Source organism: Protopterus annectens, chromosome 12.part0 (assembly GCF_019279795.1).
Source record: "Protopterus annectens isolate FY-2018-M chromosome 12.part0, PAN1.0, whole genome shotgun sequence".
Taxonomy (NCBI): Eukaryota; Metazoa; Chordata; order Ceratodontiformes; family Protopteridae; genus Protopterus; species Protopterus annectens.
In genome coordinates, this window is record NC_056746.1 from 881,034,280 (window position 1) to 881,050,420 (window position 16,141).

General features: G+C 42.4%; 1 protein-coding gene across 2 annotated transcripts in view; it reads left to right on the plus strand.

Moving 5' to 3' along the window:
• The window catches only part of METTL16 (methyltransferase 16, N6-methyladenosine), a 696,416-nt gene that overhangs the window by 112,474 nt on the left and 567,801 nt on the right, over positions 1–16,141 (plus strand). For both annotated transcript variants that reach the window (XM_044089910.1, XM_044089909.1), the window contains one exon: positions 1,493–1,692. In XM_044089910.1, the coding sequence (XP_043945845.1) occupies positions 1,493–1,692 (200 nt within the window). The remainder of the gene's footprint in view (positions 1–1,492; positions 1,693–16,141) is intronic.

Genomic DNA, 16,141 nt, shown 5'->3' on the forward strand with positions numbered 1-16,141 from the left:
CAAAAAACACACACACACACACACACACACACACACACACACACACGTGTGTATATTGTATGTGTTTATGTATATGTAGATGTATGTGTACACACAAGGACACAAATGTATTTCTACACACATCTATCCATATAAAAATATTGCCCATTTGATGTGTACCAATTGTCAGCTTATTTATATCACAGCTCAGGATCCAGAAAGCGGCTTGGTTCTTTGCTAATCCTACTCCCAAGTATTTTCTTCCCATTGTGTCACTCCTTAATGCTCTTCACATCCTATTCTAGTGAGTCAGACATACATTCCTGTACTCTTCTTCCCACATTGCACTACACTTCTGTTACTGCACTGTATGCCTCTCTCTCTCTTCCACTTCTCCTAAATATGTAATAACCCATGCAGTACAATATATTCTGTTCCAGACTACATTAACCTCTGTAGTACTTTCATCACCTTCTCTTTCTTTCACTCCCTGATAGCGTATTGCTTTTTTTAAATCTAGATATATTAAAGTAGCCTTGACTTACTATGACCAGAATTTACACACGTTTTCTCTTAGTTCTTGCGATAGCAGTTTGTAGTTTTCATTTTTAGTCTTTTCTCTAAGGAATAATGGTGTGTATTCTCCCTTTTGCTATACAAATATTTGTTGTACAAGTGTGTTAAAATTGTCATGAATTTCCTATTCTTCAAATTTTGTAATACTTTGAGCTTTTCTCTTTGCCCTTACACTGGAAAGTTTTTTTTTTATCTCCATTGCATTTTTACCAGTAAACAAAAGCAAAATAAAACTAAAATAGATATACACATGTATAATATACTTATACATACACAAATAGTTCATTCAAGATCTTTGACCGAAGACCAGCACTGTGGCATAGAGAGGTAAATCCCTAAGTAAGACCAGGCAACCTTGATTCGAATAGTGTCTCGGGGAGGCATGGTCAGTGAATGTAGGGGAAGGGGCTGGGAAAAAGATGTGGTATAACAAAAAAAAACACAAACAGAATGTGGATCGCCGAGACCCCATGAGACTCTTATGTTCCACAACAGCCACAACAAATGCTATTTAATCTGGTGGGGTTAGCAGAATCTGGTAAATCTGGCATGGATGTGGGGCGATAAGTAGCTCAGCTCTTCTATGGTTTATACTAGTTTTGATAAAAAAAGTGTGCATTTTATATTGTGCCTATGTGAGGAATAGCAGTGTTGTTTTATGAAATGTACAAATCTGTTAGTAAGAAGTTAGAGCTGTTTTATGTGTTAGAGTTTGTTTGAGTAATTTTGTATTATGCAGTTTAGAAATGTCAGCATGCAGACAGACAATTTTATCAGAAGTGGTACCGGTGAACATTATTTTTAAAGCTGTCATTTTTTGCCACTTAATTTGTTGCCTACAGAAAAAGTTTTGCACCCTCTGCTGATTATTTCTGGTATGAATGCTTTTAGAGTGTAGCTTTCCTCTAACAGTGGTGTTCTTCATTTCATTCCGTAGCCTAAACTTCAAGGATCCCAAAGCTGTAAGAGAGCTAACCTGTACTTTGCTGAAGGAGGATTTTGGGCTGACAATTGACATCCCATTGGAAAGGCTGATTCCTACGGTTCCCTTAAGGTTGAACTACATCCACTGGGTTGAAGATCTTATTGGACACCATGCTTCCAGTGAGAAGAAGATTACAAGAGGAATTGATATAGGTAGTCCGTTCCTCTTACGATGTGCCCTGCATTTTGTCTGACTGCTCATCTGCAACATCTTTTGATGTCCTGTGGAACTTGTCCTTTTCATTGTTTTTGAGAAGGAGTGCATTTAAGTAATTGTGAGGGAAAAATGCTGATAATGTAATTGTGTTTAAAAAAAATTGTCAGATTTTGGCAACTTCATCTATATCTAGTTGATACCCATGTGCTGAAAAACCTGTCGTAATCATGTAAGTGCAATGGAATTAATTTGTTTGCCTATTGTGTCTATAACTAAATTCCAGGTTTGTAGATGCTAACCATTTCCACTCATCCAGCTCTGAAGTTTTGTTTTATTGCGAGTGATGAGCTGACTTGCTACTGTTTCATTGTGGTGGAGTATTTTTACAAGGCTGCACACAGTACTGGACATAGTCCACTCTAACTTTTTGAAGCAGTATAAAAAAAAAATCAAGACACTTTTGAATGCATTATTTTCACATTTAAGTTATTAGACTACTGTCCAGTTGAGTTTTTTTTAGGGAGCGAGTTGGGGGCAGGTGCTGTGTTTAGAAGAGTTTCAACATTTTGTTTGAATAAAGAAAAACTTTTATAAATTGCCATTTCACAAAATATCTGACATTACTCTATGGGGTCAGGTTTGCATAAGTCAAACTGCTTTGCCATTTATCTGCCAGCTTCTTTGTCAACAGTTTTTCCATAGAATAAACTGTTTCAAAGGTAGACTACTGATATATAGTGTTTTACCTTACTTGACTAAATAGATCTTTGTTTGCTGGCCCTGTATGGAAGATTCTGTAACTTTTGTTTCAAAATGTGTCATTTAATGTTCAGCATCTGTCTTTAGAACAACTTCTTGATGTTGGTGCTGATGTTTTATACTTCAGGTTTATTCCTTGTAGATGAAATGTTTGTGTAGCAAACTAGTTGTGGGTAAGAACATGGTTTACCAATATCTGGTGCTGTAGTAAGCCAGGCGTGAATAAACCAGTATTACTGACACACACAAGTTGATTGTTGGTGTGATGACCCACCACTGAAGCACTAATCAAGGAGACCCTATCCTCACCAGTGGCGAACATTCACTGAGTGGTTAAAGAGATACATGCACAGATTTCCAGATGCAGCTCTGTATCAAATGCAATTTCACTTAGAAGCACACAGAGACCACAGTCAGTCCGGGGCTGGTTTCTCACCCTTTCTCCAGATCCCCAGTAAGACTCCCCACTGGCACAGCTATAGAGATAAGATCTCAGCTGAGTGACCAAGCTAAGTCCTCCAGCACCCTCTTTGTCCAGCCAGTGCTTCGTGTCCCTGCCCAAGTAGCTGAAACATGCACTCTTTGAGGTTTGATTATGCACACACATGCCTGGGGAAAAGCTGGCACAGGTTTACAAGCTGTGTCCCCTTCTGCCCAGATTATCAGGTAGTTACCACTGCCACCAGTCGCTCCTTATCAGCTACTTTAAGGCCCTTAATAAAGGGTGTCCAATTTTGCCGTATAATATTAATACTGATGAAAGTTTGACAAAGAGTAAGGCTGTTAGGAGTGGCCACACAGTGTCACCAAATAAATATGAAAGTACTCTCAACTACCAAAGATCAGCCACAACAAATATATTTAATAATAAAAGCACAAGACAATACTAAATATATATTCCCAGTGACATCAAAGTTCAAAACACAAGAAATATTTAAAATAACATTGCAAGACAGGCTCATATAAAGAAAAATACTACCTAAACTAAGATCTGAAGTTGTTGTCTTCATTTGCTCTTCAACCTGTGGGTACTCTGATCCAGTATGGATCCAACTGGGCTGCATTTCCAGCATCTGATCCGAGCTCCAAGCTTCTCCCGTACCCATAATGCCCCTATCTCCCTCCTCCCTTCAGATCTCATTTGCCCCACTAGCGTAAGCATCGTGATCCGCTGCTCTGAGCTTCTGTTTGGGTAAGTGACTGAGTTTTTTGTGATTCTCTACTTTCTTCTTACTTAAATGTCTATCTTTTCTACCTTCCCCCCCTTGTGCTGTTCGCATAGGTATATATATTAAAAAAAAAAAAAAAAAAATTTCTATCGTGTGTGTGTCTGCGCGCGCTATGCTTAGGGGTTCCCATTTAGAGTCCTCCTGTTCCATCTGCGCGGGCTTCAATCACAATGCACTGCTGGACAGAATGAATAAGCTAGTCTTAAAAGGCATTTTTCTCCCTCCTACCACAAGGGCCCAGGCCTCCTCAACCCCAGCTTCTTCTGCTACTTCTGTCTCCGCCCCGGCCTCTGCGACTCAACCTTCCACCAAGAGGTCCAGGGACGGGAACAAGCATAAACACAAGGACAAGCCGAGGAAGCAGTCCCGTAATCACTCATTTTCTGCTGGTCCACCGGCCAAGGGCCAGAAGGTTTTCTCTTCTCTCATGGCCACACTCATGTCAGTTGCTAACACTTCTATGTGGCTTCACTCTCATTCTACTGAGGGAGCTGCTAGAGCTGCCAGGACAGGAGTTGCCATCAGGCGTCACACGTGACTCTGACTCTCTCTGTGCATTCTCGAAACCCTTTAAGGCATCCTTTACTAACGCCCGGTATGACGGTTCCACCCTCTTTGGAAAGTTGGTACATGACACTCTTGTCCAGAGTGAGAAGGACGGGAAGATTTTGTCTGCTGTCGTGATCCACTTCTCCACCCCCTAACGAACCTTTTTGAGGAGTCAGTGGGGGCAAAGAAGATGTGGCTCCAAAAGTCTGAGTTGCTCCTAGGATACTCAGGACTTGCCTTCCCATAGAGGCAAAGGGGGATTTGATAGATTCCACCCCTGAGGCAGGGGGGGGGTCTGAGAAATCAGGGGTCTCAAGAGCCTTTCTCGGACAGGCCCGCACAGCAGCCCTGAAGGGTTGCCCAGCTGCTCAACTCTGGAGGCAGTTTCGGGACACCTCTAGTTACACCTAACAGCCTTGGAGTCGATCACGGATTATCGTTGGCTGTTGCAAATCCTATCCAGAGGCTATTCTGTCCCTTTCAGTTAATCACCTCTTCCACCCAAATATCCCCGGATGTTCCATCCACGCAAAGGGAGGAAGCAACACTGGAAATTGCAAAGCTGCTAGAAAAGTGAGTCATCCAACCCATCCCCCCAGACCAGATTAGGCTTTTATTCCAGATTCCTTTTGGTGTAAAAGAAGGCGGGGGACTTGAGACCCACTTTGAATCTCTCCATCTTAAAATCTGTCAGTTGCCAGGAAAATAATTCTGGATAGTCACTCTTCAATCTGTCCTGCCCTTTCTGCAGAAGAGGGATTTGGATATGCTTGGTCGACCTTCAGGTTGCGTATACCACATCAAAATGGACAGACACTCTCTGAGGTTTCTCCTCTTCTGCCTGGGGGCCAGTCATTACCAGTTCATAGCACTCCCCTTTGGTCTCACTACAGCCCCCAGGGTGTTCACCAAAATGATGGCAGTGGTAGCAGCTCAACTGAGACTACAGGGATTTCAGGCCTTCCCCAATCTGGACAACTGGCTCCTTTACTGCCCCTTCCAGGCATCAACTCTGCCAAGTAAGGGATTCCTTGCTTCACTTAGCCCACCAGTTGGGCATAACCATCAGTCTCAACAAATAGTTACTGGCTCTGATTCAGGTGGAAGATTTTATTGGAGCTCAGTTGGACACGATTCAAACCAAGGTCTTTCTAACCTCAGAGAGAATAGAGTCTCTGAAACTACAGTTCCTCTGTATCCTTCAAGCTCAGTCGTCGATGGTGGAATTGGTATTACGGGCGTTATGGTGCATGGCGGCCACAACTACTCATGTTGGTACTTCTATGGACCCTTGCAGTTCAGTGGTCCGTGCTAGATCTTTCTTTTGTCTCACTATTTTCGAGTATTTCAGGTGTGCAGAGACTCTCTTCTGTGGTGGATTCATTCCCTGGATCTTCTCTGGGGTCGCCCTTTTCTTCTGCCTCCCCCTTTGGCCACTGTGGCTACAGACACCTTCCTACTAGGGTGGGGAGGCACCATTTGGGAAGGATAGTCCAAGGTATGTGGTCCCTGAGACTCAATTGCATAATAATGTCCTGGAGATAAGGGCGGTGCTCCTAACTTTGCAAGCTCTCCATGCCCATCTTCCTCTAGGGGCGATTGCTATCCAGACTGACAGTATGTCAGTGGCCTGGTACAAGCAGGGGTGGTACCAGGTCTTATCCCCTGTGTCGCAAGACCATGAGAGAGTGGGAGTGAGAGATCTCCACCAGCTGGTTGGCAACGCACATTCCGGGGAAGTCCAGCGTTCTAGCTGACAGGCTCAGCAGGTCTGTCTTAATGCCTTATGAGTGGTCTCTGAATCCTTTGGTAGCTAAACAGATCTTTCTCAAGTGGGGTCAGCCTTGCTGCGATCTCTGCACCTCTCCTTCTAACGCGAAATGCAGCGAGTTTTTCACTCTGATCCCCTCTGGTTCATGCTTGGCCTTCCAGTCTTCTGTATGCTTATCCTCCTCTGCCCCCAGCACTGACATTTCTTCAGATAGCTTGCAGGCTGGGGAGCTCTGTCATCCTCGTTACCCCATTCTGGCCTCACCCAGTATGATTCCCCCTCTCTGTGGTCTCATGTTGTGTGCCACCCTGGACGTTAAATCCGATTCCAGATCTCATCTCTTATCCCTCTGGGATACCCCATCCAGACCTGGTCAGTCTGAAGCTCACTGCTTGGCTGCTGCAGTTCCCATGATAGTCAGGACACCTGGGTTGTCTTCACCAGTTAAAAGTATTTTGGTTGCAGCTCATAAATCTTCTAACAGGAAGGTTTGTTCCAGTAAGTGGAAACATTTTTTTATTTTGTATTCTCAGCGTGACCTAGACTCCTTCAGTGCTCTGGTTCCAGCAGTTTTAGAATGTCAATTTCAGCGGCACTTTAAATGATGTACAGTGCAGGGGCACTGCAAAAATATAGCAACAGTCATAAACTGTAAGTAGAAGTGCAACATGCTCATCTCAAGACTGAGACTGTGTTCACCATACAGTACTCTCCTAAGACGCTCCTAAACAGAATACACTCAACGTCTCACTGCAATGACAAAACAGTTTTTTTACATAACTGCTGCATGTACAGTCCACTAAGTTGCATGTGGGCTTTCTCTTTAACTTCCACCTCTGTAAAATCTTAGAATGTGTAAATGTAACTACCGTTTCTGTATAAATGTAAATAGAAATATAATTACTTTGCATTTAACTGGAATTTAATGTAATGCAATGTAAACAAATGGAGCTTTTCTTCCCAGCTCTCCACTGAAAGTGGGTATTACTCAGTTGAACTTTTCCAGTAAACAAAGATAACTAATTAAATAAATACTTTAGCAAAAGTTATTGTATTTCTTTGCCAAGGGCAGCATAGCATTGAAGCATAGGACCCTCAAATGTGTGGTGTGAAAGTCAAGCAGTTGGAAGTTCTCTGGAAATGATCCCAGAGCTCTGCAAATGCTCCAGCTTTAAATAGATGCAAAAACTGACTAAACAATCAAAATGGCCCTGTCGTCAGTCACCAACTTAGAATGACTCCCAACTTAGCGATCAGGCTTCTCTCCACTGCCACTAGAGTGCAGATCTAATCTTTTTTAATGTAATATTAACTCTGGTTTAGCAAAAAAACTCCTGCCCATAGAACATCTGATTATGCTGGGTATCTCCAACTTGTAAGCATTTGTTTTCTAATCCTAGAGCAGACCCTGTTGTGATTTCTCTTTCAAAATCTACAAACAGATCTGTAATGCTAATTTCATTTCCCCTGACCAGGATGGGAAAGTATTGGATTGATGGGGAAGAAAATTTTTATCATTCAACATTTTAAACTGTCAAGTTCATATGCTAAAGTTTTTGCTTTTAACTTTTGAGAACATGCAGATGTTCTTCGTGTTTCACTGTTGGAGTCATTACATTTGGGTAATCCTGCTGGCAGGTTGCCCTCAGTCGGCCTGAATTCCAAAGTCCTGGGTCCTTCTTTGGCTGCTGTCGCCCCTTCCCTGAAGTCAGGTCGTCAGGGGTATAAAAGAAGCAGCCAACACCATTTTCTTTGGTCTAATCATAAGCAGTTCGCAAGTGCTGGTCGGCCGACTCGTGAGATTTTCATGTTCAAGTTTCAGATCCGAAGTCTTCAATAAAGCTAAGTACCCCATTGGGGAAACTTTTTTTCTTGCTCCAGACCGATGTCAGAAAAAGTAAATAATTGTATTTCTTGTGGAAAGCAAATACCTCATAAGGACTTTCATTCTTACTGTATTCCTTGCCTAGGCCCTGATGACAACGTTTCTGGTTTTCGGTTTTGTGCTAGATTTACCCAATGCACTATTAAGCGTCGGTATGATTTTGCTTTAAACTATTTTGGACGCCGGATTAATTATCCAGAAATGTCATCGGATAGCCATCCGACTACCGGAGTTCACAAAAAATGCAAAGAAAAGGAGAGAGAGAGAGAGAGAGAGAGACAACTGAGGCCCAAAACTGACGACTAAGCTTCTCCTAAGCCAGTCGCCGGTTCTCACTGAGGCGCTTTCGCAGCCCCTGACACCTGCTACCGACTCCCACGTGGAGTCGGCCATGCCGCTGGAAACTCAGGATATTGGAGCCTCGGATACTATTCCTTCAGATGAGTCCAGAGCCGCTGAGCAGGCACCAGCTCCTGAGAGTGTATTCAGACCTAAACACCTTTACATTAAACCACCTTCAGCTTCAAAGGCAAAGACTAAAGCACCTTCTAAAGCAAAGAAACAAACTCAAGAGCCACGTGGACAGGCCTCTATGCCCAAAAAACAGATGCTCAAAATGGCCAAAGACTTGATTACCTTGATCAGGGGTTCCCAGGCCTAGGCAAGAGACTGACTATGAATCTTCAGATCAGGTTTCTATTTCTTCTGATTCCTCTTCTGATCAGGAATATTCTCTTCCCCCCTATGAGGATTCTGATGCTGAAGAATCTATACTTTCAGCTTCTCCTCCAGAGGACTATTCTTTTGGGGAAACCTTGCATACCATGAGGGAGCATTTCCATTGGGAGAGCCAAGATTTTTCAGAATCTAAAAAGAGGCTCAGGGATTTCTTTTTACTACCTCAACACAGGCCACTAGCCATTCCACCTGTGATAGACATTGTAGATGATGTGTTTTCGGAGTCTAGTCTTACCCCTGACTCCTTGCCTCCAGCACCTGTTAAGCCTGACGGATATTACAGGGTTCCTGACTCTCATAAATTCCTCTTAAAAACCCTGCTGCAGACCCAGAAACTATTTCACAGGGTCCCAAAGGAGTTGAGGCTTCTGCTGCAAACACTGGATAGATGGGGAAAAATGGTTCACACATCTGCTATCTTGGCTATAAGGGCCTTAAACTGTCAGTTTCATATGCTCAAATATCAGCAACATGTCATGGCATTGCTTAAACAGAAAATGTTATTAAACGCTGAATGTGCAGAAAACAAGGAAATGCAGGATTTATTGCATGCAGCTGAACAAGTTGGAAAACATACTTTGCAGTGTGGTTTTGATTCTTTGGAGGCCTCCTGCAGGGCCGCAGTTATGGGTTCTGTATTTAGGAGGCATGCTTGTTTAAAGGAACAAATCCTGCCTGATCATGTCAAAGTTAAATTATTAGATGCACCTTTACAGCATGATACTTTGGTGTTAAGGCAGAAGAGGTGTTAAAGAAAATGGAGGACAAAGCTAAATCTATGCAAACTGTCAAAGATTTTTTACAAGTACAGCCACCTAGGTTTAGTAGACACTGGCCTACAAAGAATTGGTCCTTTCCTGTGTCAGACAGACCTCAAAGGGGCAGATCCAGACGCCCTAGAGGCAGATCCCAGGCGCAAGGGTCATACAGGTCAAAGCAATGGGGTGCTTCTACCTCCAAAGTTGGAGAAGACAAATCACAACCATACAGGAAACAGTCCCAATGACTTCCCCCTGCCTGCACCAAGCACTTATCTCCGGGCAGCACCCTTAGGGGGAAAATTAGCACTTTTTTCTCAAAATTGGCACATCATAACCCAGGACAAGTGGGTTCTAAATATCGTGTCACTAGGCTACAAGTTCCATTTCCATACCCTGCCAAAGGCAAACGGCTGGCCAGATCTGCCAAAAAATCAATGGACAGAGGCACAAACACAAGTCTCATCCCTCATGGACATTGGGACCATTCAACAATTCCAGAGCAAGAGCAGGGGCAAGGATTTTACTCGACTGTTCTTGGTACCCAGAAAGGACATGGCCTGGAGACCAATACTGGACCTATTTATTCTGAACACTTCCCTGGATATAACAAAATTCAAGATGTTGACTTTGCAGCAGCTTCTGCCCATGCTGGGCAAGAACGCTTTGCTTGTGACTGTAGACCTAAAAGAGGCATACCTGCATGTCCCAATCAGACAATTATACAGAAGATACCTCCGATTCAAGGCTGGCTCAATGCATTACCAGTTCTCAGCGCTGCCCTTTGGCTCATCTACTGCGCCCAGGGTCTTTACAAAGTGCCTGGCACCAGTAATTGCAATCTGCAGACAAAGAGGAATACAAATATATCCTTACTTGGATGACTGTCTAATTCAAGCAGAGAACAAGGACATTCTTCTACAGCATCTGGCGTTTGTGAAAAGACTTCTAACATGCCTAGGGTACACAGTCAAAGAAAATAAATCAAAACTAGTACCCTCTCAAGAAATAATATTCCTGCGTGCAAGCTTAAGTACAACAGCCCAGATGGCTTATCTCACGCCAGACAAACAAAGGCAACTGACTACCTATTTCAAAATGTTGGCAAGAAAGGCCCAGTTATCTGCAAGAAAAATTCTGCAGGCTTTGGGCTTCACGACATCCTGCATCGTACTAATTCCATATGCAAGACTGCATATGAGGAAACTTCAATGGTACCTAAAAAGTGTTTGGACTCAACATTGCCACAGCCTGGAAACGGTGATTACTCTCATTCCCTGCCTACAACAGGAGTTTCGATGGTGGGCAAAGGCTTGTCACCAAAACAAGGGACAGCCATTCACATTACCCCCAGCCAGGCAGACACTAACAACGGATGCATCAGATTATGCCTGGGGGGGCCCACATGGCAGGAAGATGCATTCAGGGCACATGGTCCTCAACCCAAATGCATTTACATATCAATCAAAAAGAGATGCTAGCTGTTCAAAATGCCCTGACAGCCTTCAAGGACCTATTTCATCCAGGACAACTACTGATAAAGACAGACAACACCACTGTCATGTGGTATATAAACAAGCAGGGGGGCACACATTCTTACCCCTTTGCAGACTAACCATGACTTTGTGGGACACAGCATTGACTTACCAAGTACATCTGCAGGTGGGACACAGCATTGACTTACCAAGTACATCTGCAGGCACAATTCCTGCCAGCAGGCACAATTCCTGCCAGGAAGGGAAAATACTCTTGCAGATGAACTAAGCAGAAACCTCATGGATCCCCACGAGTGGCAGCTGGATCCACAAGTCTTCAGCATGATAACAAGGAAATGGGGATGCTCGGACATAGATCTATTTGCCTCCCCTCTCAATTACGAACTAAAAAGATTCTGCACAAGGACTTATCACAGACAAGCATGGAAAGTGGATGCCCTATCAGTATATGCCTTTCCCCCCACTGCCTCTTCTCCCCAAGTTACTCCTAAAGGTCAGACAGGAGAAGCCAAAAATGATACTGATTGCCCCAGACTGTCCCCTGCCAGTACTGGTTTCCAATCCTAAGGAACTTGTCTCCATGCCCAGCTTGGATCTTACCTCAAATACCTCATCTACTGTCCCAGCAAAACAATCAGACCCTGCACAGCCAACTCAGGGCTTTAAACCTGGCAGCATGGCGGATAATGTAGTCATACAAAACACACCTCTCAGTAAAGCTGTGATGGATGTCATTTTGAAGCCAGAAGGCCTAGTACTAGAAAATCTTATGCTGGAAAATGGAAGAGATTCTGTGATTGGAACCAGGCACAAGGAACTGATACAGCTGTGCCAAATATTCCTCAGATTTTACAATACTTAACTGAGATGCTGGACAAAGGCCTATCTTTTTCATCTATTAAAATTCATGCCTCTGCCATTTCGGCTCATTACAATACAGAGCCACCCATCTTTTCTCATCCCTTATTAAAGCAGTACCTCAGAGGAGCCAAAATTTTAAGGCCTCCAAGGAGATCACCAATGCCTGCATGGGACCTCAACTATGTCTTTGAAAAACTCACCCTGCCTCCTTTTGAGCCAGCTGCTGCTGCTGATATAAAGTTTTTATTATGGAAAACATCTCTGCTCCTAGCAATAACTTCTGCAAGACGAGTTTCAGAGCTACAGGCACTCATGGTTGTGGAACCTTTTATCATTTTTTATCCAGACAGGGTCTCTGAGGACAAACCCAACATTTATGCCCAAGGTGGTGTCCAGTGTGGCTCTTAACCAAACTATTCATCTGCCAACTTTTCATCCAAACCCACAGAACAAGGGGGAGAGAATTCTGCATTCTTTGGATGTGCACAGACAGCTTAGATTCTACTTGGACAGAACCAAAGTTTTCAGAAAGACAGAGCAATTACTAGTGGCATATGCTGCAGGATCAAGAGCAATTACTAGTGGCATATGCTGCAGGATCACAAGGAAAGGCTATCTCAAAGCAGACTATTTCAAGTGGATAGGCCTCTGCATTCATTTCTGCTACTTACACCATAGCAAGCCAGTGCCTAAGGGCATTAGGCCACATTCAACCAGAGCTGCAGCCACTTCAGGAGCCTTTCTCAGGGGAGTACCAACCAAGGACATTTTAGAGGCTGCTACTTGGAGTTCAGTGCACACCTTTAAAAAGCACTATCCTCTGCCACTCTACTCTAAATCTGGGGCAGGCTTTGCTACTGCAGTTCTGCAGGGCTTCATAGCCGCTCCTAATGCTGTTTAGCTTCAGCCTCCCAACCATAGCTTTGGGACTCTACCCAAATGTAATGACTGCAACAGTGAAACACGAAGAACATAGTACAGTTGTGTACATACCATAAATGTAGATGTTTGAGTGTATTCACTGTTGCAGTCCAGGTTACCCACCCGCCATTCCCCTTTCTTCTGATGGTACCTTTGTGGTGTATTTGCTTGTAGATGAAGGTAAAGTTTATATTGGTGCATGTATATGTGTATATATATATATATATATATATATATATATATATATATATATATATATATATATATATATATATATATATATATATATATATATGTACATTTTGACTACCCTTTTAGGGGGCACTGGGGCAAGAAAAACTAAAGAAAATGGCATTGGCTGCTTCTTTTATACCCCTGACGTCAGGGAAGGGGCGACAGCAGCGGACGCGGGACCCAGGACTTTGGAATTCAGGCTGACTAAGGGCAACCTTAATGGTAATGGGGATGACATTGTAGTAAAATTATTGGAGCTTGAAACTAGAATGATTTTTAAGTTTCATACTGTAAAGCCTAATGGTATGAATCAGGAATTAGGTAGTTAATGAATTATTTATATTAGTATATATACACACATATTTTTTCATTCTATATTTATTATAAGCTTATGGTCACTTTAAAATGTTTTTATTGTTTAATTAGTTAATTAAGACGTTAATTGTCCTAGTGAGTATATAAGTATTATGTTTGTATTCAATTAACTGTGATCCTTGAAGGCGAATTGCCGAGGTACCAGATCACTGGAATAAAGAAAGTAAGATACTGGTGAAGTGCTGGCAGTTTGTGTGTTTTTTCATTTACCCAAATGTAATGACTGCAACAGTTTTAACATCTACATTTATGGCAAGTATACACAACTGTGCTATGTTCTTGCTTAACCTTATAAAGCATATTTGTAAAGTGTGTTTATGATATAGTTCCTCCTCTAGAACTGCTGCATCTGAGTCAATATTGTTGGCTTCATTCTCAGAATCATCAGGTTGTCAACCAGTGTCAAAGAAGACTGTTTCCCGATGGTTTTGGCTTATGCTATTGACTTTTATTATACTTCCCATAATAAGCCATTACCAGACCAGGTTAGGGCTCATTCACCAAAGGCTTTGGCTTCTTTGGTAGCTTTCTGGAAAGGGGAGGGCTCTTGAAGTATTCTAGAGGCAAAATGTTGGTTTTATATACCTATGTTTACAGTAGCACTATAAACTGGATTTCTTTTCCCTAAGTCCAGAAAAGTCTTTGCTAGGACCATTCCAAATCCGTATCTGGAGTTATGTGGTGGCCTCTGCCTTTCTTGGTTTCTAAGCTGTGGTAATCTACCCATATTGCTTAGGCCACTGCTAATCTACTGTAAACTTCTCACAACAGTAGATGTTCTAATAGGCCACAGTTGCAGTAGCCACCCTTCCCTTCCTCCAACCCCCTTTATTTTATTATTATTTTGCCAGGGTGTGGAGGGATTTATTCTTGTATATTTAGTTTATTATTGGTGTTATTTCATAACATTATTATTTCAAAGCTTTTGCCCTTCTTTATTTTAGACAAAAAAGCTCTGTAGAGATTTCTGCTATATTTTTATGGAGCTCCTCTTGAGCGCCTGAGTGTTGATGCACATAGAAAGCACCCACAAACTTTGAAAGATGGCCAGTGGCAAGGAGTAGGACCCAAGCAGCTTAGGTCACTGCAACAGTGATCTATTAGAACAGCTACTGTTATGGTAAGTTTTCATACACAACTGTACTTTCTACAGTTTCTGTACAGAAAGATGATGAAGGATGTGGCACAGAAACCTCAGGTGGACATGCCACATAAAAGGCAGCAGATGACTAAACATAAATCCCCTCCTCCTATTCCTCAAGTTTCTTCTGAAAAACCCATTTCTCAGATGTCTCAATGTCTGGTTTACTATAGCCCAAGGATTGTTAAAGGCCAGGATAAACTCCTCTTCTACCAAAAGAAAAAGGTATGCTTCATAAGAACAGGATAATCACTCTGATTTAGCAAGCTTAGATTATGCCTTTCAGAGCAGTCTGACTGAGTCAGATGTGTAAGGTACTCTCCTCTGGCTGTCCAAATGAGGACACTTTTTTGGTGGAGCAGTTTTTAAGAAGGAAGTATTGTTCAAATGGAAAGGGAGAGAAATCTGGTATTTTGTCCTTTTCCATATAGATATTCCTCAACCTACATCTACTCCCCCAGTGCATAGAGCCTCAGAAGATGCATTTTTAGAAACTTCTGTTACCCCATATTCTCAGCCTTTTACTCATGAAAAGACTGCAGATTTTACAGTGTATAGGACCATCACAAATACTACTATAATACTCTGTTGCTGACCATGATGTGTCTGAGGATATGGAGAAGAGAGCTATACTAATCTATGATCCTAATTCTCTTTGATAGCAGAGCCCTTGACAGGTTTTGTTAAAAAATATGTAGACCTTTTTTTAGGACTGCAAGTTGTCAAAACACATAATTAAATTCCTTTTAGCTATTTCCATTTAGCTATGTTGGACAATGTAGGTCAAAAGATTTCTTGAGTTTGCTAATCAACACACAAGCTCAAAACCTCATTAGATGTTTATTTTTGCCTATCAGGCTGCTAGATATTCCATAAAATATGGCTTGGTGCCATGGATGCATTATCTAGAACAGCTGCCAATGGCTGTGTTATTTATAAGCAGAAGTGAGGGTTCAGTTATTGAATGCTTCTTTGGATAAGGATTTGCTGTGTGGGGGTCACACACCTGAAGTCTTTAAATAGACTGAAGAGAGAGGTAAAGTGTTGCAAGGGGTAAAAACAGTTCTTTACTTTTCCAATAACTTGATATAACAAAAATTACCCTGCAAAACCAATTCCTTTCCTAAGATAGTAACCCAAATCTAAGCAGCAAAGATCAGGCAAAGACCAGTTCAGGAAAAAATGGCAAGGAGACTGGAGACCAAGCCGAGCTGATTCCAGGCTTCCACAAGTAACAAGAGATAAGCCCCAACTATTCCTGTCCAACTACTCCTGCCCCCCCTTCGTCTTTCCCTTTTCAGCCATTATCCCTCCACCTTCGGCAGTGCTTACATTCATAGGTGTATAGTAGGCTAACGACCACTGGGGTCTTTAAAAACATAGTCATGCAAGCCAAATGTGTCCTGTTTTGCTTTAATGGTTATTTTTTGAGGTGTATGTTAGGATAAAATTTAACTGATGCCTTTGTCCATCATAGGCATGGGTGTCAGACCAAGGGTGAATTTCTGATTTCCCATCCTCTGGTCCAGGTTTCACTTGAATAGGGTTAGGGAAGGGCTTTGCTTCACATGGATGGGAAGCCTATTCCAGGGAATGGGAATTCTGTGATTTGCATACCTGTTCCTCCAGCATATCTTGTTTAAATTGCAAGTACAGTTTAGTGGTTCTGATGCTGCTCATTTTTTGGATATGCAAAAGGTCCATAAGGTTAGGATGCAAGGCATAAAT